This window comes from Mustela erminea, chromosome 16, assembly GCF_009829155.1.
Source record: "Mustela erminea isolate mMusErm1 chromosome 16, mMusErm1.Pri, whole genome shotgun sequence".
NCBI lineage: Eukaryota > Metazoa > Chordata > Mammalia > Carnivora > Mustelidae > Mustela > Mustela erminea.
In genome coordinates this window covers 40545766-40564781 of record NC_045629.1, presented here as the reverse complement: position 1 = coordinate 40564781, position 19016 = coordinate 40545766, and the positions used below count along the sequence as shown (strand labels likewise).

Here is a 19016-nt window from a genome sequence, read left to right as displayed (position 1 = left end):
AGTATGTTCATTGTATGGATATACCACATTTTGTTGATCTATTTCCTGTTGATGGACATTTTTGTTGTTTTCAGTTTTGGAAAGCATGAATAATGTTCCTATGAACATTCCTGTAAAAGTTCTGTATGGACATACGTTTTCATTCTCTCGGGTAGAAATGGGATTCCTAGGTAACATGGTAAATATATATGCCTAATTTCATGACACATTTTTCCCAAGTGACTAACACCAGAAATATCTGGAAATTCTAGATGCTTTTAGTCCTTGCTAACACTTGGTATTGACAGTTCATATGATTTTTTAGTTATAGCAATTCTAAGAGGTACTGATTTCCAAAGTACTATAAAAATATTTTTATAAAAAAATACTATAAGTATAGTATATAGTATATACTATAAGTATAGTAAAAAATATTTTTATATAGTATATATAAAGTACTTTTTTATAAAAAAATTTTTTTTCTCATATTGTACTCTCTTGGCAACTTTTGTATGTATGGTACAATATTATTAACTATAGTCACCATTGTGCATATTATCCCCATGACTTACTTATTTTATAACTGGAAATTTATACCTTTTAACCTCCTTCCCCACTTTGCGTATGGTCCACCCCTGACTCTGGCAGCCTCCAATTGGTTCAGTGACCTGTAACACTTTTTTTTTTTTTTTAAGATTCCATGTAAGTGAGGTTGTGCCATATTTGTCTTTCTCCATTTGACATATTTGACTGTACTTAATACTAAGTTCATCCATATTGTCACAAATGGCAAGATTTCATTCTTTTTTATGGTTGAGTAATAAATATTTTATTGTGTGTATATATATATATATATATATATATATATATATATATACACCACACTTTCTTTACCTATTTCCATATCAGTAAACAGGTTGCTTCCATATCTTGGCTATTGTAAATAATGCTGCAGTGAACGTGGGGTACATATATATTTTTGAAATACAGTTTTTGTTTTTTGGGTAAACACACAGAAGTTATGCTGGAAATAAAAAAAAAAAAAAACACAGAATGGGAATTGCTGGATTTTATATTTCTATTTTTAATTTTCTGAAGAATCTTCAATACTATGTTTCATAGTGGCTGTACCAGTTTACATTCTCACAAATTGCATGAGTTTCCTTTTCTCCATATGCTTGTCAATGTTTGTTATTTTTTGTCTTTTTGATATACCAGCTATTCAGACCAGTGTGAAGTGAAATGATAGCTCATTGTGGTTATGATTTATATTCCTCTGATGCTTAAATGTTGATCATAATTTCATGTGTCTTTTTACATCTGTGTCTTTGGAAAAGTGTCTGTTCAGGTTCTCTGCCCATTGTTAATTGGGATTTATTTCAGTGTTGAGTTGTAGAATTCTTTATATATTTTAGATATTAACCTCTTATTAGTTGTATCATTTGCAAATATCTTCTCCTATTCAATAAGTCGTGTTTTAATTTTGTTGTTTTCTTTTTGCCTTGTAAAAGCTTTTTAATTTGATGTAGTCCCAATTGTTTATTTTTGCTTTTGCTTCCCTTGCCTAATGAGACAGATCTAAAAAATATCTTGCTGAGACTAAGGTCCAAGAGATTATTACCTTTTATTTTATTTTAGGAGATTTGTGGTTTTAAGTCTTACTTTTAGCTCTTTCATCCATTTTGAGTTTATTTTTGTAAGAAATAAAGTGTAAGAAAGCAGTCATGTTTCATTCTTGGGTATATTGCTGTGCAGTTTTCCCAACACCATATTGAAGAGACCATTTTTTTGTTTTTGTTTTTTTTTTAAGATTTTATTTATTTGAGAGAGAATGCACCAGAGCACACATTTGGGGTGCAGGGTGCCACAGAGGGAGAAGGAAGGGGAGGAGGAGACTCCCTGATTGGGGAGCCTGCCAGTGCTCAATCTTGAACCAAAGGCAGAGGCTTAACCAACTGAACCACCCAGACCTTCCTTGAAGAGACTGTCTTTCCCCATTGTGTATTCTTGACTCTTTATCATAAATTAATTGACCATGTAAGTGTGGGTTTGTTTCTGAGTTCCCTATTCTGTTCCATTTGATCTGTATGTCTTTTTTTGTAGCGGATACCATAATAGTTTCATAGCTTTGTATAGTATAGTTTGAAAGTGGAGTGTGATATCTTTAGTTTTTGTTCTGTCTCAAGATAGATTTAGCTGCTCATGGTCTTTTTTGGTTCCACACATTTTAGAATTTTTTGGTTCCACCTCTGTGAAAAATGCAATTAGTATTTTAGTAGGAATTGCATTAAATCTGTAAATTGCTTTAGGTAATATGAACTATTTTAACAATATCAGTTCTTCCAGTCCATGAGCATGGAATATCTTTCTGTTTATTTGTGTCATCTTCAGTTTCTCTCATCAGTGTGCTATAGTTTTTTTAGAGTATAGGTTTTTTTTTTTTTAACCTCGTGGCTACATTTATTCCTATTTTATTTTTCTAATGCAGTTGTAAATGTGATTGTTTTCCTAATTTCTCTTTGTGATAATTTGTAATTAGTGTATGGAAACATAATAGATTTCTGTATTTTAATTGTATTCTGCATATTATTGAATTCACTTTTTCTAATAGTTTTTTTTTTAGGGAGTCTTTAGGGTTTTCCATATAAAGTATCATGCAATCTGCAAACAGTGACAGTTTTACATCTTTCTTACCAATTTGGATGCCTTGTATTTTTTATCTGATCATTGTGGCTATGACTTCCAGTACAATGCTGAATAAAAGTGAAAAGAGTAGACATCCTTATCTTGTTCCTGATCTTAGAGAAAAAGATTTCAACTTTCACCATTGGGTATGCTTTTAACTGTGGGTTTATCCTCCTTGGGTTTTATTATGTTGAGGGATGTTTTTCTGTATGTTTCCACTATGATCTTTTAAATGTATGGTTGAATTTTGTTTGCTGATATTTTGTTGAGGATTTTTGCATCCATGTTAATCAAGGCCTGAATTTTTTTCTGGGATCCTTTGAGAAAAGCATGTATCAGGGTAATGCTGGTCTCATGAGTTTAGAAGAGTTTGGAAGAGTTTCAGAAGGATTGGTATTAATTCTTTGAATGTTTGGTAGAATTCATCTGGTCCTGGATTTTTGTTTGTTGGGAGGTTTTTTGATTACTGGTAACAATCTCCTTACTAATAATTTGTTCACATTTTCTCTTCTTTGTGATTCAGTTTTGATAGCTTCTATATTTCTAGGAATTTGTCCATTTCTTACTGGCTGTCAAACTTGTTTGATGGATAATTGTTCCAAGAGTTCTATTATGTGTGATTTTTTGTATGGTATTATTTGTAATGTCTTCTTGTTTGAGTTTTTTATTTTAAGCCCCTTAAATTCACTGAGACTTGTTTTATAGCCCAGCACATGGTTTGTCTTGGTGACTCTATCATGTCTACTTGAAAATAATCTGTATTTTGAAGTTGTTGATATAGTTTCTATAACTGTTAGTTAAATCAAGGTGGTTGATATTGTGCAGATCTAAGTATTTTCTGATTTTTTTGTTTAGTTCTTTAAAGCGCTGAGGAGATAATTTTGTATTACTTGATATTTTTGTGGAATTGCCTATTTCTTTTGTCATTTTTCCTTTATGTATTTTGAAACTTTGTCATTTGGCACAGCACATCAGTAATTCTCTCTTTAGCTGATATTAAGATAGCCATTCCTGCCTTCTTATTCCTACTTTTTGCATGGTATATATTTTTATGTCCATTTACTTTCAACCATGTATGTCTTATAGGCAGCATATAATAGTAAGGTTTTCTTTTTTTAATCCATTGTGTCAGTTTATGGCCTTTAATCACGGTGTTTAACCTAAGAGCAAACCATGTTCCTTAGTTCAAATCCCTGTTTTGAAAATTAAATTTTATTGGAACATAGCAACATGCTTTTCTGTAGCTGCTTTTACACTATTATACTGAGCAGTTGTGACAGAGACTTTATGTCCCAAAACTCTCAAATATTTACTGTTAGGCCTTGTACAGAAAAAAGTTTGTTGACACCTTGTTTAGACCATTAACATTTAAGGTGATATAGTTGGATTAAGGCCTTTCATTATTTATTTTCTGTTTGTCCCGTTTTTCCCTTTTCTGCTTTCTTTTGGGTATTTTTAAATTTTTGTTGGTATTTGATTATATCAAATTTTTAGGTATATTTTCTTGTATTTTGAAGTTGTTTGTCTAGGGATTATAATGTCTCAGTGTTCTTGTTAATATTATACTACTACATGCAGAATGGTGATGGTAAAACGTTGCAACCATGTGTAGGTTTCTTCCTCTGCTCCATTGCCCTGACCTTTTTGCTGTTATTGTATCATATCTCCACTAGACAGTGTCATAAGTTTTGCTTTCAATAGCCACACACACAAAATTTAGAGGGGAAAAAAGACCATTATATTTATTCAGCTATTTACCCTTCTTTTATTCTTCATTTCTGAGTATTAAGGTTTCTATGTAGTATCACTGCCTTTCAACCTAAGAAACTTCCTTTAGCATTTCTTGTAGATTAACTAACTCTACTATTTATACATTTTTAGTTTTCTTTCTTTTCTGAAAATGTCTTTTAATCTCACATGTTTCAGTTTCACACAACTACCCTCCACTTCAGATGACAGTTGTAAGTAGTAGGTCCCCAGATTACTCAAAACTTCTAAATTAGAGGTTAAGTCTCCCTTCTTGGATTTGATCATTTGCTAGAACAGCTCACAGAACTTAGGGAAAACACTTAACCAGTTTATTATATAATAAAAGATATGATAAAGGATACAGATGAAGGAAGAGATATGTAGGGGTGAGGTCTAGAAGGGTCCCCTGTGCTAGAGCTTCTATCCCTGTGGAATTGGAGTGTGCCACCCTCTGGGTACATGGATGTGTTCCTCAACCCAGATGCTCTCCATACCCCATACGTTGGGGATTTTTATGGAGGCGTCATCATGTGGCATGATTAATCATTAACTCAGTCTTCAGCCCTTCGCCTTCTAGGAAGAGCTGGAGGTGGGACTGAAAGTCTCAAGCTTCTAATCATGGCTTGATCTTTCTGTTGACCAGCCTCTGTCCAGAAGGCCACCAGAAATCACCTCATTAGAACGAAGGGCATTTCTTTCACCCAGGAAAATCCAAGGGATTTAAGAGCTGTATGTCAGGAAGTAGGGTAAAAAACCAAATACTACAACAAAAGATGCTTCAAGTATTCTTATCATTTAACAAAATTACAAGGGTTTTAGGAGCTTTGTGCAAGGAACCAGGGATGGAGACCAGTATTTTTTGTTGTTGTTGTTTCACAGTATGGAATTCTAGCTTGTCCGTTCTTTTCTATTAGCACTTTAAAGATACTGCTCTGCTGTTTCTGGCTCAGCAAGTGATCTTTTATACTGATAGTTTCTGATGAGAAATATGCAGATATTTGAAGCTTTGTTTTTATTCTCCTTTAAAGATAGGGACCCTATCTTGGATCTTTTTCACCATTACTAGCACATCTCTGATGTGTAGATATACAATAAATTTTTCTTGAATTTATTTTGTTTGTATTACATTTTAAGTAAATATGAAGACTAGACAGACTTAGTGGGGTTCTATTTTGGCAGGATCAGAATTGCCCAACACATATTACTGCCATTAAACTTTTTAAGATCCCTTCACTAGATATGAATAGCCAGATGAAAGAAACCATGCATCCATTACTGATTTTCTGAAATGTTTCTCTTTCTCCCACTTTTCCTTGGTTACTTGGCTTCCTTTCCATGTAAAAGGAAAAAAGGAAGCAGTAGCTACTTGTCAAAATTTTTTGCTTCTCTTCTCTTTTGCATAGAAACTACTCATCATTTTATAAAATAATGGATTATTAAGGGACATTCAGAAAACAATGAGCCAAAAAGTGTTCTGGAAGAGTTCTTTATTTTATAACATTACATCTGATGTTTAATATCTATAGAGAGAATTAAATACAGCAGAGATTTCCTGTTGAAGCTCTCAAGCGTTTCCATCTGCAGAAAAAAACCAGACTTTCTGCCTGATCATCCCATTGTACTTCAAAAACCAGTAAGTAGTTTCCTAATTTTACATTAATTCTAAAATATTTGTCTTTAGTATTTTCACTGGATTCTTTCCTTAGATTTTTAATTTTATTATGGAATATAATTCAGAAAAGTACATAAATCCAAATGTATAATATAACCCCAGCTTTGTTTTTCTTTTTCAACATTTCCTTAGCAGTTCAGGGTCTTTTCTGGTTCCATACATATTTTTAGATTTACATATTTTTTAAATTTACATATTTTTTAGATTGTTTGTTCTAGGACTTTGAAAAATGCTGGTAGAATTTTGATCGGGATGGCCTTGAAAGTATAGATTGCACTGGGCAGAATAGACATTTTAACAATGTTTATTCTTCTGATCCATGAGCATGGAATGCTTTTACATCTTTTGGTGTCTTCTTTAATTTCTTTCATGAGTGTTCTGTAGTTCCTTGAGGTCCTTTACCTCTTGGTTTATTCCAAGGTGTCTTATAGTTCTTGGTGCTATAGTAAATGGAATCGATTCTCTAATTTCCCATTCTAAATTTTCATTACATGTATAATATAACTAATTACTGTAAGTAATTACCACTCTGGCCAAGAAATAGAATGGAATTATATTTTAAGAAATATTTTTTGCATTGAAAGATAAGGAGCCTAAAAATTCTATTGTTTTTAAGTTCTGTAATCCATCTGCAGTTGATTTTACTTTATGATGTAAAGTAGGGGTCAAGTTTTACTTTTTTCTACATGAATAGCCAGTCATCCTAGCAATATTTTCTCAAAGAATAGTCCTCTGCCACCCTTGTGGCAATATATGTATGGTGTGTTTCTATGCCCTTACTCTTCTCAATTTATCTTTTTATATAGTAAAACAAGTCACCCTACTTATTCTTCAGTGTGTTTTTGCTGTTCTTAGTGTCTTATATTTGTGTCACTGCATCAGATTTCATCAAAATAAAATACAATAAATACACCTATCTTTTAGCACATTGATTGGAAACGACAGGAATGTTGGTATCAGACTTGGGTTCAAATTGTAGCTTCACCTTGTGCATTAGTACACTGTTCAAACTTAAGTCATTTAACCTTGAAACCTTAGTTTTGTGATTGCAGATGAGGTTGATAATGTATAGCAGGACTTGGATAGTACTTAGTGCTTATTATGCACTTAGTAAATTGCCTTTATTTCCATTTTGACTAGAGTTTGACTTTAAAGTTTTCACAATCTTTTTTATATGGGTAAAAGTATTCTATTGAGATGAACTCAAAATATAAGTATGCTGAGAATGGCTCATATGGGAGATATAACATCTCCTGTGCTTTCCAACTATTTGGAATACAAAGCCTCTTTTTTAAAATTCCAAACTTGTAGAACTGTAGTCAGTTCAGTCAGAAATTTAAGTTTTTTTCCTAATACAATGTTCAAATTATCCCACCTGTTCAGAAAAAAAATCGTAGTCATATGTATGAATAAATCTAAACTTGAATGCTATATAAAATATGGTCATTTTTTTCATTTGCACACCTATTTCATCTCTAATATTTTATTTTGTAAATAAAATTTAGACAGACACATTATTTTGAACAAGCCAAGTACCACAAAAACAGAATAGGTTTGGAATACAATCTAATATATTTAAAAATGAATTACATATTTTTTTAAACATAGAACTGTTTTGACAAATTCCAGTTACTTTAATACTTTGTATAGTAACATGCATTTAAGATCTGTAAACACTTAATAGGATCACAGTATTTGGTTTGATAAACTAAGTAGTAAAAACTGTATCTTTTCAATCTAATTGATAAATTAACTTTTTCTTCTATGTTATAGGAAAACCACCAAAGTTTTAAGTAGCATTTTAAGAACAAATGAATTTGAAGATAAAGAATTATTCATTTTCTATTTTGGACACCTGCAAATGAAGTGGATCTAGTAACAATAACTGTAATGGACTGTGACAATTCAGTTTATTTTTAATTTTGATGGTTGGGTATTTGGTTTCTCCTAAAATGAGAAATATTTTAAACTATAAAGAATTTTCTAATCAGTTTCAGCTTTGCAGGCAGTTTCCTGCATAAATTGGGAAGTAACACTGGAAAGTAAGAATTTGGTTAGTAGGGAAGGCTGTATTTATAATTTGCATGCTACTTGCAATTTTTTGTTTTTCATCTCTTGTAATAATGGAATGGAAATGTAAGCTGTAAAGATTCTCAAATATAAAGTATTTGCTATGATGTATATATGGTACATAATTTCTTGTTGTTTCTAAAGTTGGCTTTTGTTCTGTTTTCCACTGATTTCATACCAGCACTCTCAAAGGATCTTTACAATCTCTCCAGAGGCTTAAATGACCCAGGATGTTCAATGCATAGTTCTCAATGACAGGAAGGAGAATATTTTAACAGGCATTTCTTTGGTCTCTAGGTTTTTGATAAAATTGTTCAATATTCATGATTACTAGCAGAGATTGACAATTTGGAAACAAGGAAACTCAAGGTGAAAACAGCTGCTACTTGTTGTCTCTAATCAGACTCCATGAACAGAAGAAGTTAGGCAATTGCAAATTAATACTGATTTTTTTTTCCAAAAGAGGAAAGATTTAGGCATTTGCAAGTAATTGAGGTACATTAAGTTTCAATTCTTTAATTTCTTATGACAAGAACATGTATGGATGAAGAATTTGGGGGCTAAGCTTTTAGCTCCTAGAAATTTTATATAATAAATCTCCTGCATTTTGTCACTCTGGACATTACTATTGATAAAAAGAGTTTCTTCCTGCATAGTGTAAAAAAAACATTGCTGATATAAAGGTAAGTGTAAACCCTCCTTAATTCTATTCTCAGAAATCCCCAGGTCTATAAGCAAGGCATTCAAGACCCTCATTTGGCAGAAAGTTTTATCATAAAATTATAATCCTAAAACCAGTAATATAATCCTAAAACCAGTAACTTTTTCTTCACTGGTCTTTGGGCTTTTTTACCTGGATTCAAGCTTTAGTCCATGGTAGGCTTCCCATCTTGGTCTTTTAGTACACTACCTTTCATTACTTCGCTCCCCAGGGGGGGAAAAATACACTAAAACCATAAATTTCTGGATTACTTAAAAATGATACATTTAAACCTTTAGGGCCCAGATTTATTTTTTGTCCTATTTTCCCTTTATATTATTATAGGTTCTAGTGTGTATATACATATATATATACACACACACAAAAAACAATTTATGTATAATTTGTATAAGAGCTGAGGTATTACCATAATTAAATTGGTTTATTATTAGCTTGTTCTCAAAGGGTTTTTTTTTTTTTTTTGGACTCTAATTAAAAAAATGGTAATAGAACTTATTCCAGTTTGGAATCTAAAGAGCTCTTCTGCTCAGCACTGTTATTGAGGGCAGAAACCTTTTTAAAGTCATACCACCATGGTACTTTGCAAACTGCCTCACACTTAAAAGACTTACGTACTTTCTTAATCTAATACTGAAATATGTTTTGATTGGCTATAATTTGTATTTTTTGAAACCATTCATAACCTTTCAAGAAGTTTTATGTCAAAAGTCACTGTATATAATCAGAGTGAGACTGCAAAGTCTGTTTTATTATCTGTTTGCCTTTGTACATATGTATAGCTTGTCTGAGTAATCATTGTACATCTTCATTAATATTCTCTGCTTTGTATATAAATTAAAAGAGTTGAGCCAGGTGTTGTTTCATAGTGTTTGTCATCTTTAGAAGTGACTATATATATGTGTATGTGTGTGTATACACACACACACACACACACATTTGTGTCTGTGTGTGTGTAGGTGTGTATATGTCAAAATTTACTGCCCTTGTCTTGTATAAGTTATGAAAAAAATTACTTAGATGGACGAGGACTGAGGCGTATACAAAGGTATACCTTTGATAGAAGCTAATTCGTTTGAGAAAATTTTAGCTCAAATTTTATATTTAAAAATATAATTTAGTTCAATCTGAGTTTTCTAACAGTAAAAGAAAAAAAAATTGCCTTACAGTTTTTCCTTGAAGACCTGTGGTTTCAAAGGCATTTGGATTATAGAATAACAGAAATAGACTTAATCTGCACTGGATTTTTATTAGCAGCATTTATCAGAATAGATTTTATTAAAACTATATGAGCCTGTATAGCAAAGTGTACTAGGTACACAGAACACACCAACTGTTCTGGTGAAATTAGAATTGTCATTCTAGTGTTAAAACTGGAAAAGGTTTTCTGTCCAGTACCTTCCCTGGGAAGAGGGAATGCTCTTAAAATTTTGTGCTTATTTTGTATTTCTTCATTTACTTAGGTTAAAATTTTATTATTTAAATGCAAATGTCTATTTTCCAGAAGTAAATTAGTCCTCTGGCTCATATGCCAAAAAATTTGAATCAAATTTTCTCAAAGAAAAATTCTATTTTTTTTATTTGTTGAACCTACATATAATTATGATGCTATAATAAATGATATAATGGTGTTACAGTACCAAATGGGACCCTAACTATCACAGAATTGTTCACTTGTGAAAAACCAGTTTATAACATGATAGGTATATTGAGTCTATAGATTACAGTCAAGACTATTGTATGCTCATGTATTAACTTTTTTTTAGCTTAAACACTAGAAAGGTATTTTCTCACAGTTCTAGAACCTGGAAATCCAAGATCAAGGTGCTAGCAAGGCTGATTTCTTCTGAGGCCTCTTCTGGCTTGCTGTTGGTACCTTCTTACTGTGTCCTCACGTGGCCTTTTCTTTGTGCACCTTCTTTTGCTCTCTCTGCACGTAAGGACACCATTTTGGTCACATATTAGCTTTTTCAGTAAAGTGAATACTTACAAGGTCATGAATTGGTAATGGAGGGAGCACTACCAAAGAATAAACTTCACAGAAAATCAGTTACTTAAAAATGACAAAACACTGATTTAACCTTGATAGTTTATGACAAATCTACAAAAGCTATCCTATGAAGTGATACTCTAAAAGTTCCCACTTCAATTATTTTTTATCATTTCTTTTTCACAATTTTTTTCCTTTATGTGTACACTTTTTTCACATATTAAGATTCTTTCACTGAAGGGTTTAGGTTACAATGTAGGTTACAATGTAGCAAAACAGCAAAGACTGAGAATAGTGAACTTCAAAAATTTAGGTAAACTTCACATAAAAGATATAGAAGACATTTTAGAAGAGTGCACATCTTAAATATATTAAAAGTACAGAGTAGATTAGTAACTGCAGAGAATTTTCTAATTCACATTTTCAATAAGAATACTTGTTTTGCACTTGGAACCATAAAATGTCTAGGAACATCTAGTTGTTCAGGATCCACCATGAAGCTGAAAAGAGAAAAACAACCATTATTGAATGAAAATAATTGCCAGGGCTGTGTTAGTCAGGGTGTAATCATTCTTAGACTATTTTCTCCCACCTTTAGTCTGTATAATTATCTTTCAAGTTAGTCACTATTTACTATTTGAACCAAGATTGAACTCTTCCTATGCAATATTTGTACCAGGTCTTTGGGCACTTGGTCATACTTTTTTATGTATGAATGGAGCTTATCTTGGCAATGAGATTGTAAATGCCCTGGATGAAATCATATTGTTTTAATCCTCCCAGTACTGGCAGCAGTTTGGGAATGTAAAATACTTTTACATCACAATTTCCGAAAGACTGGGTAGAAGCAACTGGATGTGTTTTAAATGTAGTGTATCTATGTTGTAAGGTTGAAAATGTTTTCCCCAGTGAATATAAATATCCCGAAGTCAAACCTATAGCAAAGAAGTAAGATTGATGGAATGCTGTGAGAAACAGACAAATAGAAAGATCTGAAATTTGCAAAGCTATTTAAGAAATATACTAGTTGGTAATAGGATCTTAACTTTCATGTGTATCTTCTTTTCTCATAGCCACAGGCCTCTCTCATTTGCCAAGGGATACTTGGCTCCACAGACTGAATTCTTCATATTTTGGTCTGGGTATTTTATGATGGCTAGTGGGCTGTTTGGCTGTACTTCAGTATGCCTCATTTGAAAGATTTTGATATTTGAGAGTCCATAGCAATATATTTAAGATGTTTCTTCAGTAAACCACTTAGAAACTTAATAAAAAAGCAGTCTTATCAGAAATCATAATTTGTGAGTTAAATTAAAAATACAAACCTACCCATCTCTTTATAATAGGTATTTTTTCCAGATTTTTATTTTAGGTCTAACTATGTACAGCTGAAATGCTTTTAATTGTTTTTATTTTTAACCTTCATATCCATATAACAAACAAAATGCATGACTGGTTACTAAAAATATTAGTAGAAAACACAAAAAAATAAACATATTAGTAGAAGTCATATGGCCATTAAAAATTTAAATAATATTTATAAGCTAATTCCAGCTGTTTGTCCAGAGAGGTGTGTCTGCTGTTGCAATTTATAAAACTTCCACATTCAAAAGAAGAAAAGGATGCCCCAAGTAGATATTAAAAATCTTTAGGGAGATTTTAAAAATTGTGTTAGAAATCAGACCTATCTTTTCTTTTTGTTCTTCCAAACTTCAGGGGTCACTGCTGAAATTAGATGTGATATGGAAATTAATGCAAAATAGGTTAACAAAAAAGGCATTAAACTGCACTGAATTTGGGTTCTGAGAATAAGAATCGATCCAGTATTATTTGTGCCCAACTTTTCTCTCCAAATTAGGGAATGCTCTGAGAGAGAAAGAGAACAGAAAAATTTCAGCCATATTCATGGCTTTCTTATTTGAGTAGTAAGTCTGAGATATAAGCAAGGGAAATTCTGTAAGTCCATAAACGTGTCCTTAAGATCTAGAGTAAGTATATACCTAAAGCTCAGGCAGAGATGGTAGGCTGCTGACTGGAAAACATTCACACCTGATCTCCCCCATCTCCTCATCTACCTTCAATTCTAGAATTTACCTTTTCACTTTCCATTTATTTCCTAATCCATTGAAATCTACCCTACCACTGCATTAAAACTGTTCTCTTGAACAGTGACCTCTTGTCAAATCCAGGTTTCAGTCCCATTCTCTTCAGTCCCACCCCACCACACAGGCCCCTGACAAGCACTGTTCCTTGCATGGTATTTCTCTTTCAGTTTCCTTGCTAATTGACTACTCTGACTCTCCACCTCTGAGTGGTTCCCCTCTGTCTCTTTAGAGGCTTTTCCTTCCCTTTTAAATAAAGGCACTTTCCTATGCTTTTGTCAGATAGTTGTTCTTATTTATACCCTTTCTCACAAAACCCAGGCTTCAAATATCTTGCCATGGTTAACTCCTGAAAACTGTATTGGCAAGGGAACTCTCTCTGGGTAGCTCCTGGTTCAGATGCCTTCTTTTTTCTGGCCTAGATTATTGCCCTACCTGACCAATCTGTCACCTCTCCATGATACCCACCTTTCTCCCTCCTGCCAGTTACTACTGATTAGAGCATTCACTATGCCTCTCAGAAACCTTTAACGAATCCATATTACTAAGTTCAAACTCATTATATTTTCAACCTGATTTCCTACTCTCCTCTCTCTCTACATGTACCATGTATAAGCCCTATGCCTTATTCTTACGTTTGTACCAATTAGCCAAGAACATTAACATCTTATATTTTGTTCATGTCTACATTTTACTTCTAGCAAAGTCTCTTCCATCTTTATTTGTCCAACTGCTTTAAAGTTCGAACTCCAGGTCATCTCTTTTTAAAAAAAAAAAACTGTTAAAAAGCAATCCCTTCTCTAAATACACATGCATATTATGACACCAGCGGTAACTACTGTGTTATGCTGGAGCTTGTTTTTTTCTGCAAGTATTTGTCTTTCCTACTGAACAGCATTTTATGGGAAGGGACTGAATTTTTACTTTGCACTCTCTCTAGCTCCCAACATAATGTTTATTCAAAATTGGAACTAGCACTAGTAAAGCTAAGCATCCCAGTATTCTCAGTACCTAACCCATAAAACACTCAGTAAATATATTTAATTGGTGACTGGAAGGGTAGATGAACAAATGAATTTTGGTTCTCAATTATCTTAAGCCTTGGCTACGTGAAACTTCTTAGACAATTTCAATTTTCTCTTTCCATTCTGCTTTCCTCCAATTACAAATAGTATTTTAACAGCTATTAAAAATATTTCCAGCATAATTCTAATCTGCAATCTATGGGTTACACATTTCAAATTTATTCAGTACACTAAATTATAATATGGTAAAACATTTGAATAAATTTTTTTGGACATGTCATGATTTGACTCCAAGTTTGTGAGATAGGTTACTCTATGTGACTAGAAAAAAATGACTAATATTAGTTTAATATAGCCAGGAATACAAATAGGATCAACTAAGTAGTAAAGACAATAGACTATATAGATCTATTTCCTCCCCCCACTTTTAGATTTTAAGATCTAATAAAGAGAGCACCACTGATTTTGGTTTGGGGGTAAGAAATACATCTTTTAAAAGCAAAAGACAATACAACAGCATATAAGCACTGAAATCAGGATAATTACCAGGAACTAGCATAGTAGATGTGAGTTCTGGAGTTTCCAAGAAGTCCACGTTGCTTCTCTGGAATGTCTTGCTATAATTTGTCTGAAGGTGGCTGTATAAATAATTACAGGTTAAGGCTGTGCGCTTCTTTTATAATCTAAGTAGAGTGCAACAGATCGACTTCAGTCACGGTAGCAAGGTTTTGGATGATTTGGATTAAGTCTCTGAATATAGACTTTTTATGGTTATTTGGCCTTAAAAAACAAAATTTCTGAAGACTTTTAAAAGTCTTCAATATAAGAATATATAATAATAAGATTGCAATATATTAATTAATTATATATATTAATGTAATTAAGAATAAGAACATTAATTCCCATGGAAAATAAAAGGAGAAAGACTTTAATTGCAGAAAGTAGCTTAAACAGAAAAAAGAATATACTGGCTGTCAGAATGATTTCAAAGTAGGATAGCTAAGAAGAGAGACTATAGATTTTCCTCTCTCTAGGGGAAAAAAGAAAAATCATCTATCTCAAAATGTAGGTCTTGAGTACAGGATTAAGTAAGTTGGCTTTAGCTCTCTTCTGTGTTTGAAATTCTATTTGTGTCATTATATATTATAGTTTTAAAATAGTCACAAAAATAAAACTTTTAGGTAAATTTATAAATTAGGTAAATTTATAACTAAATTTCCTGGTATTCTATTACTTTCATTACCATATTTAAAACCTTAAATATGGGCTTAATAGAGGGCTCTATTCTCTGCCATTTAAAACAAACTAGTACTATATAATTTCAATAGCAATAATTTTCTTCATCCCATTTTTCCAATTGTATGTTACCTATTTGTAATTATCTTAATTTAAAAGAGGTGTATTGGTTTAACTTTGTTGAAAAGTTACTGACAAATATCTACATTCAACATGTACAATATGGTTTGATATACATTATACACTATAGAATGCTTACCAAGAGAAGTTGATTTTTTAATTTTTTTGCAGTTTAAAGATATTTAGAAACTTAAGCCATGATGGTGTTAACTGTTATAGTTTTACTGTAAAGTAAAATGCCACAAAGTTTATGAAAAATTAGAAAGTAAAATTATTTTCTCATCCTTCCTTTTCTGTGTCCTTTGTCCTCCTAACCTCCCGGTACTTAAGACACCCACGACCCATATCTAACTCTTTTTTTTTTTTTTTAAGATTTTATTTATTTATTTGACAGAGAGAAATCACAAGTAGGCAGAGAGGCAGGCAGAGAGAGAGGAAGGGAAGCAGGCCCCCTGCTGAGCAGAGAGCCCGATGTGGGACTCCATCCCAGGACCTTGGAATCATGACCTGAGCCGAAGGCAGTGGCTTAACCCACTGAGCCACCCAGGCGTCCCCTATATCTAACTCTTACTTGACAACATCAGTAAAGTGGTTATACTTAAAGGAGGATCATTACCAAAAGTATTTGTGCTTCAAGAAGAGAAGGGTTTCTAATCTATGAAATAAATTCTTAAAAGGGTCGGATTTAGGAAAACGAACAAATGGGATAGATTTTAAGGTAAAGGGAATAAAGCTTTTCCTACAAGTTCTAAAAACATCACGTATATTTCCCCCTCCTTGCCCTACCCCCCAAAAAAGCCTAGTGTTACTTACCTATTCCACACACTGCTGTTCTCCCAAAACTCATAAATAATGTACCGAGATTCATTGGAAAGCTTCTGTATGGAAATACTGAAATGGAAAAGAAAAATTGTAAGTAGCCATGGGAAATTAAAGACAAGAAGCAAACTAATTTTAAAGATTCTAGTTATTTATTTTAGAGAGAGATAGTGTGAGCAAGCTCAAGTGGAGAGAGAGGCAGAGGGAGAGAATCTCAAGCATGGCCCACGCTGAGCAAGGAGCCCTACATGGGACTTGATCTAGGACACTGAGATCATGACCTGAGCTGAAATCAAGAGTCAGATGCTTAACCAACAGCCACACAGGTGCCCCAAGAAGCAAACTAATTTTTCTAATTATCTCTGTATGTGGTGTGAAACAATCTTACCTATTCATATGGAAAACACCTATGGTGCCTGCATGAAAATGAAAGTTTTGTGAAGAATTGATTAGTTCAATATGTCTACTGTTTGACATAATTTTTAAATTTTTTGGTTTGTTATCATGAAAATAATCTCAGTATGTAATAGACATGAATATCTGTTGTCTTATGGTTCCAAAAAATGTTGTATGTGTGCATTTGTACTTGACCTCAAGTGCAGATCTTTGAATCTATCCTGTCTGCCTCCATATAGCTCTTTCCAAATTCCTGGCCTTATCCCATCCTTGGATTGACTGCTGCAAGGTTTCTGGTTTGTCACTGCCCATGGTTTGTTCTCTCTCTCTCTCTCTCACACACACACACACACTTCTGGTTTGCCGGGGCCTACTGATTTTCTCTCTTTCACACACACGCACATATGCAAGCACGCATACACACACACACCCAATTTTCTCTCCAACTTTGAGAGTCCACATTCTAGCCATAATTGTCATTTTTTTGTTTGTTTGCTTTTCCAATTTAGGACAGACAGATTTGTCCCTTGCAACTCTCTGACCAGCCTGAGAGTGGCTAAAAGGCTATGTGATGTATTTTGGAGGAGCTGGATTGGGGGGTCTGCTGAAAAGACACATTGGGATGAAGGCTGGATTTAATCGATCCTGGTGGTGGTGTGGGTTATCCCGTGGAGAACAGTAAATACAACACAGGAAGAAAAGCTAGAAAGGTGGTGAAATCGCTTAGTGAGTAATAACAAAGATCCAAATTAAGGTAGAAAAGAGGAGGGGACAGATTCATAAATTTATGGGAGGATGGGAGACAAATACAAAGATGACTTTAAAAAATTCCAGGGAGGGGGGAAGAGTCAAGATGGCGGAGAAGTAGCAGGCTGAGACTACTTCAGCTAGCAGGAGATCAGCTAGATAGCTTATCTAAAGATTGCAAATACCTGCAAATCCATTGGCAGATGGAAGAGAAGAACAGCGATTCTAGAAACAGAAAAACAACCACTTTCTGAAAGGTAGGACAGGTGGAGAAGTGAACCAAAGCGACGGGAAGATAGACCCCGTGGGGAGGGGCCGGCTTCCGGCAAGTGGCAGAGCAATGGAGCACAAAATCAGGACTTTTAAAAGTATGTTCCGCTGAGGGACACGCTCCAGAGGCTAAACCAAGGCGAAGCCTATGCGGGGTCAGTGTGGCCTCAGGTCCCGCAGGGTCACAGAAGGATCGGGGGTGTCTGAGTGTCGCAGAGCTTGCGGGTATTGGAACAGAGAAGCCGGCTACAGAGACAGAGCCGAGGAGTGAGCTCTCAGCTCCGGGTTACCGTGAACCGGTCACAGGCTCGGTGAGCTCGGAGCGCGGCCGGAGGAGAGGCAGACAGGAGCTACTGGGCGTTGTTCTCTGGGGGCGCACTGAGGAGTGGGTCTCCGGGCTCGTGGCTCCTCCGGGCTGGAGACCAGGAGGCCGCCACTTGTATTCCTGTCCGCGGAACTCAGGGAAGAAAAGCTCAGGGAACAAAAGCTCCTGAAAGCAAACCGGAGTGGATTACTCAGCCCGGCCCCTGACAAGGGCAGTGCAATTCCGCATGGGGCAAAGACACTTGAGAATCACTACAGCAGGCCCCTCCCCCAGAAGATCAACAAGAAATCCAGCCAAGACCAAGTTCACCTACCAAGGAGTGCAGTTTCAATACCAAGGAGAGCAGCAGAATTCCAGAGGAGGAGAAAGCAAAGCACAGAACTCATGGCTTTCTCCCTGGGATTTTTTTGGTCTTGCAGTTAATTTTTTTTCTTTTTCATTTTTTTTCTCTTCTGCTAAAATTTTTTTTTAACTTTTACCCTATTCTTTTTTAACGTTTTTTAACTAGTTTATCTAATATATATATTTTTTCTTTTTTATACTTTTCTTTATTCATTTTCTTTTTGTAATTTTTTTCTTTTATTTCTTTTTTTTTCTTTTTCTTTCTTTCTGAAACTCTTTTTAATCCCCTTTCTCCCCCCTCACGATTTGGGATCTCTTCTGATTTGGTTAATGCATATCATCCTGGGGTTGTTGTCACCCCAGGCAACAACCTGTTTTTTAGTATTTTACTTGCGCCTTCATATATTCTTATCTGGACAAAATGACAAGGTGGAAAAATTCACCACAAAAAAAAAGAACAAGAGGCAGTACCGAAGGCTAGGGACCTAATCAATACAGACATTGGTAATATGTCAGATCTAGAGTTCAGAATGACAATTCTCAAGGTTCTAGCCGGGCTCGAAAAAGGCATGGAAGATATTAGAGAAACCCTCTCGGGAGATATAAAAGCCCTTTCTGGAGAAATAAAAGAACTAAAATCTAACCAAGTTGAAATAAAAAAAGCTATTAATGAGGTGCAATAAAAAATGGAGGCTCTCACTGCTAGGATAAATAAGGCAGAAGAAAGAATTAGCGATATAGAAGACCAAATGACAGAGAATAAAGAAGCTG

General features: G+C 34.1%; 2 protein-coding genes across 2 annotated transcripts in view; one reads left to right on the top strand and one right to left on the bottom strand.

The window, feature by feature from the left end:
* The window catches only part of C16H8orf88 (chromosome 16 C8orf88 homolog), a 38363-nt gene extending 30097 nt beyond the window's left edge, over positions 1 to 8266 (top strand). Inside the window, exons 5-6 of the mRNA XM_032316525.1 lie at positions 5940 to 6046; positions 7859 to 8266. Of these exons, the coding sequence (XP_032172416.1) occupies positions 5940 to 6046; positions 7859 to 7882 (131 nt within the window). The 3' untranslated portion in view covers positions 7883 to 8266. The remainder of the gene's footprint in view (positions 1 to 5939; positions 6047 to 7858) is intronic.
* Positions 8267 to 9308: 1042 nt separating this feature from the next.
* The window catches only part of NECAB1 (N-terminal EF-hand calcium binding protein 1), a 205664-nt gene continuing 195956 nt past the window's right edge, over positions 9309 to 19016 (bottom strand). Inside the window, exons 11-13 of the mRNA XM_032316523.1 lie at positions 16160 to 16237; positions 14537 to 14628; positions 9309 to 11363 (exon numbers count right to left, since the gene is read on the bottom strand). Of these exons, the coding sequence (XP_032172414.1) occupies positions 11338 to 11363; positions 14537 to 14628; positions 16160 to 16237 (196 nt within the window). The 3' untranslated portion in view covers positions 9309 to 11337. The remainder of the gene's footprint in view (positions 11364 to 14536; positions 14629 to 16159; positions 16238 to 19016) is intronic.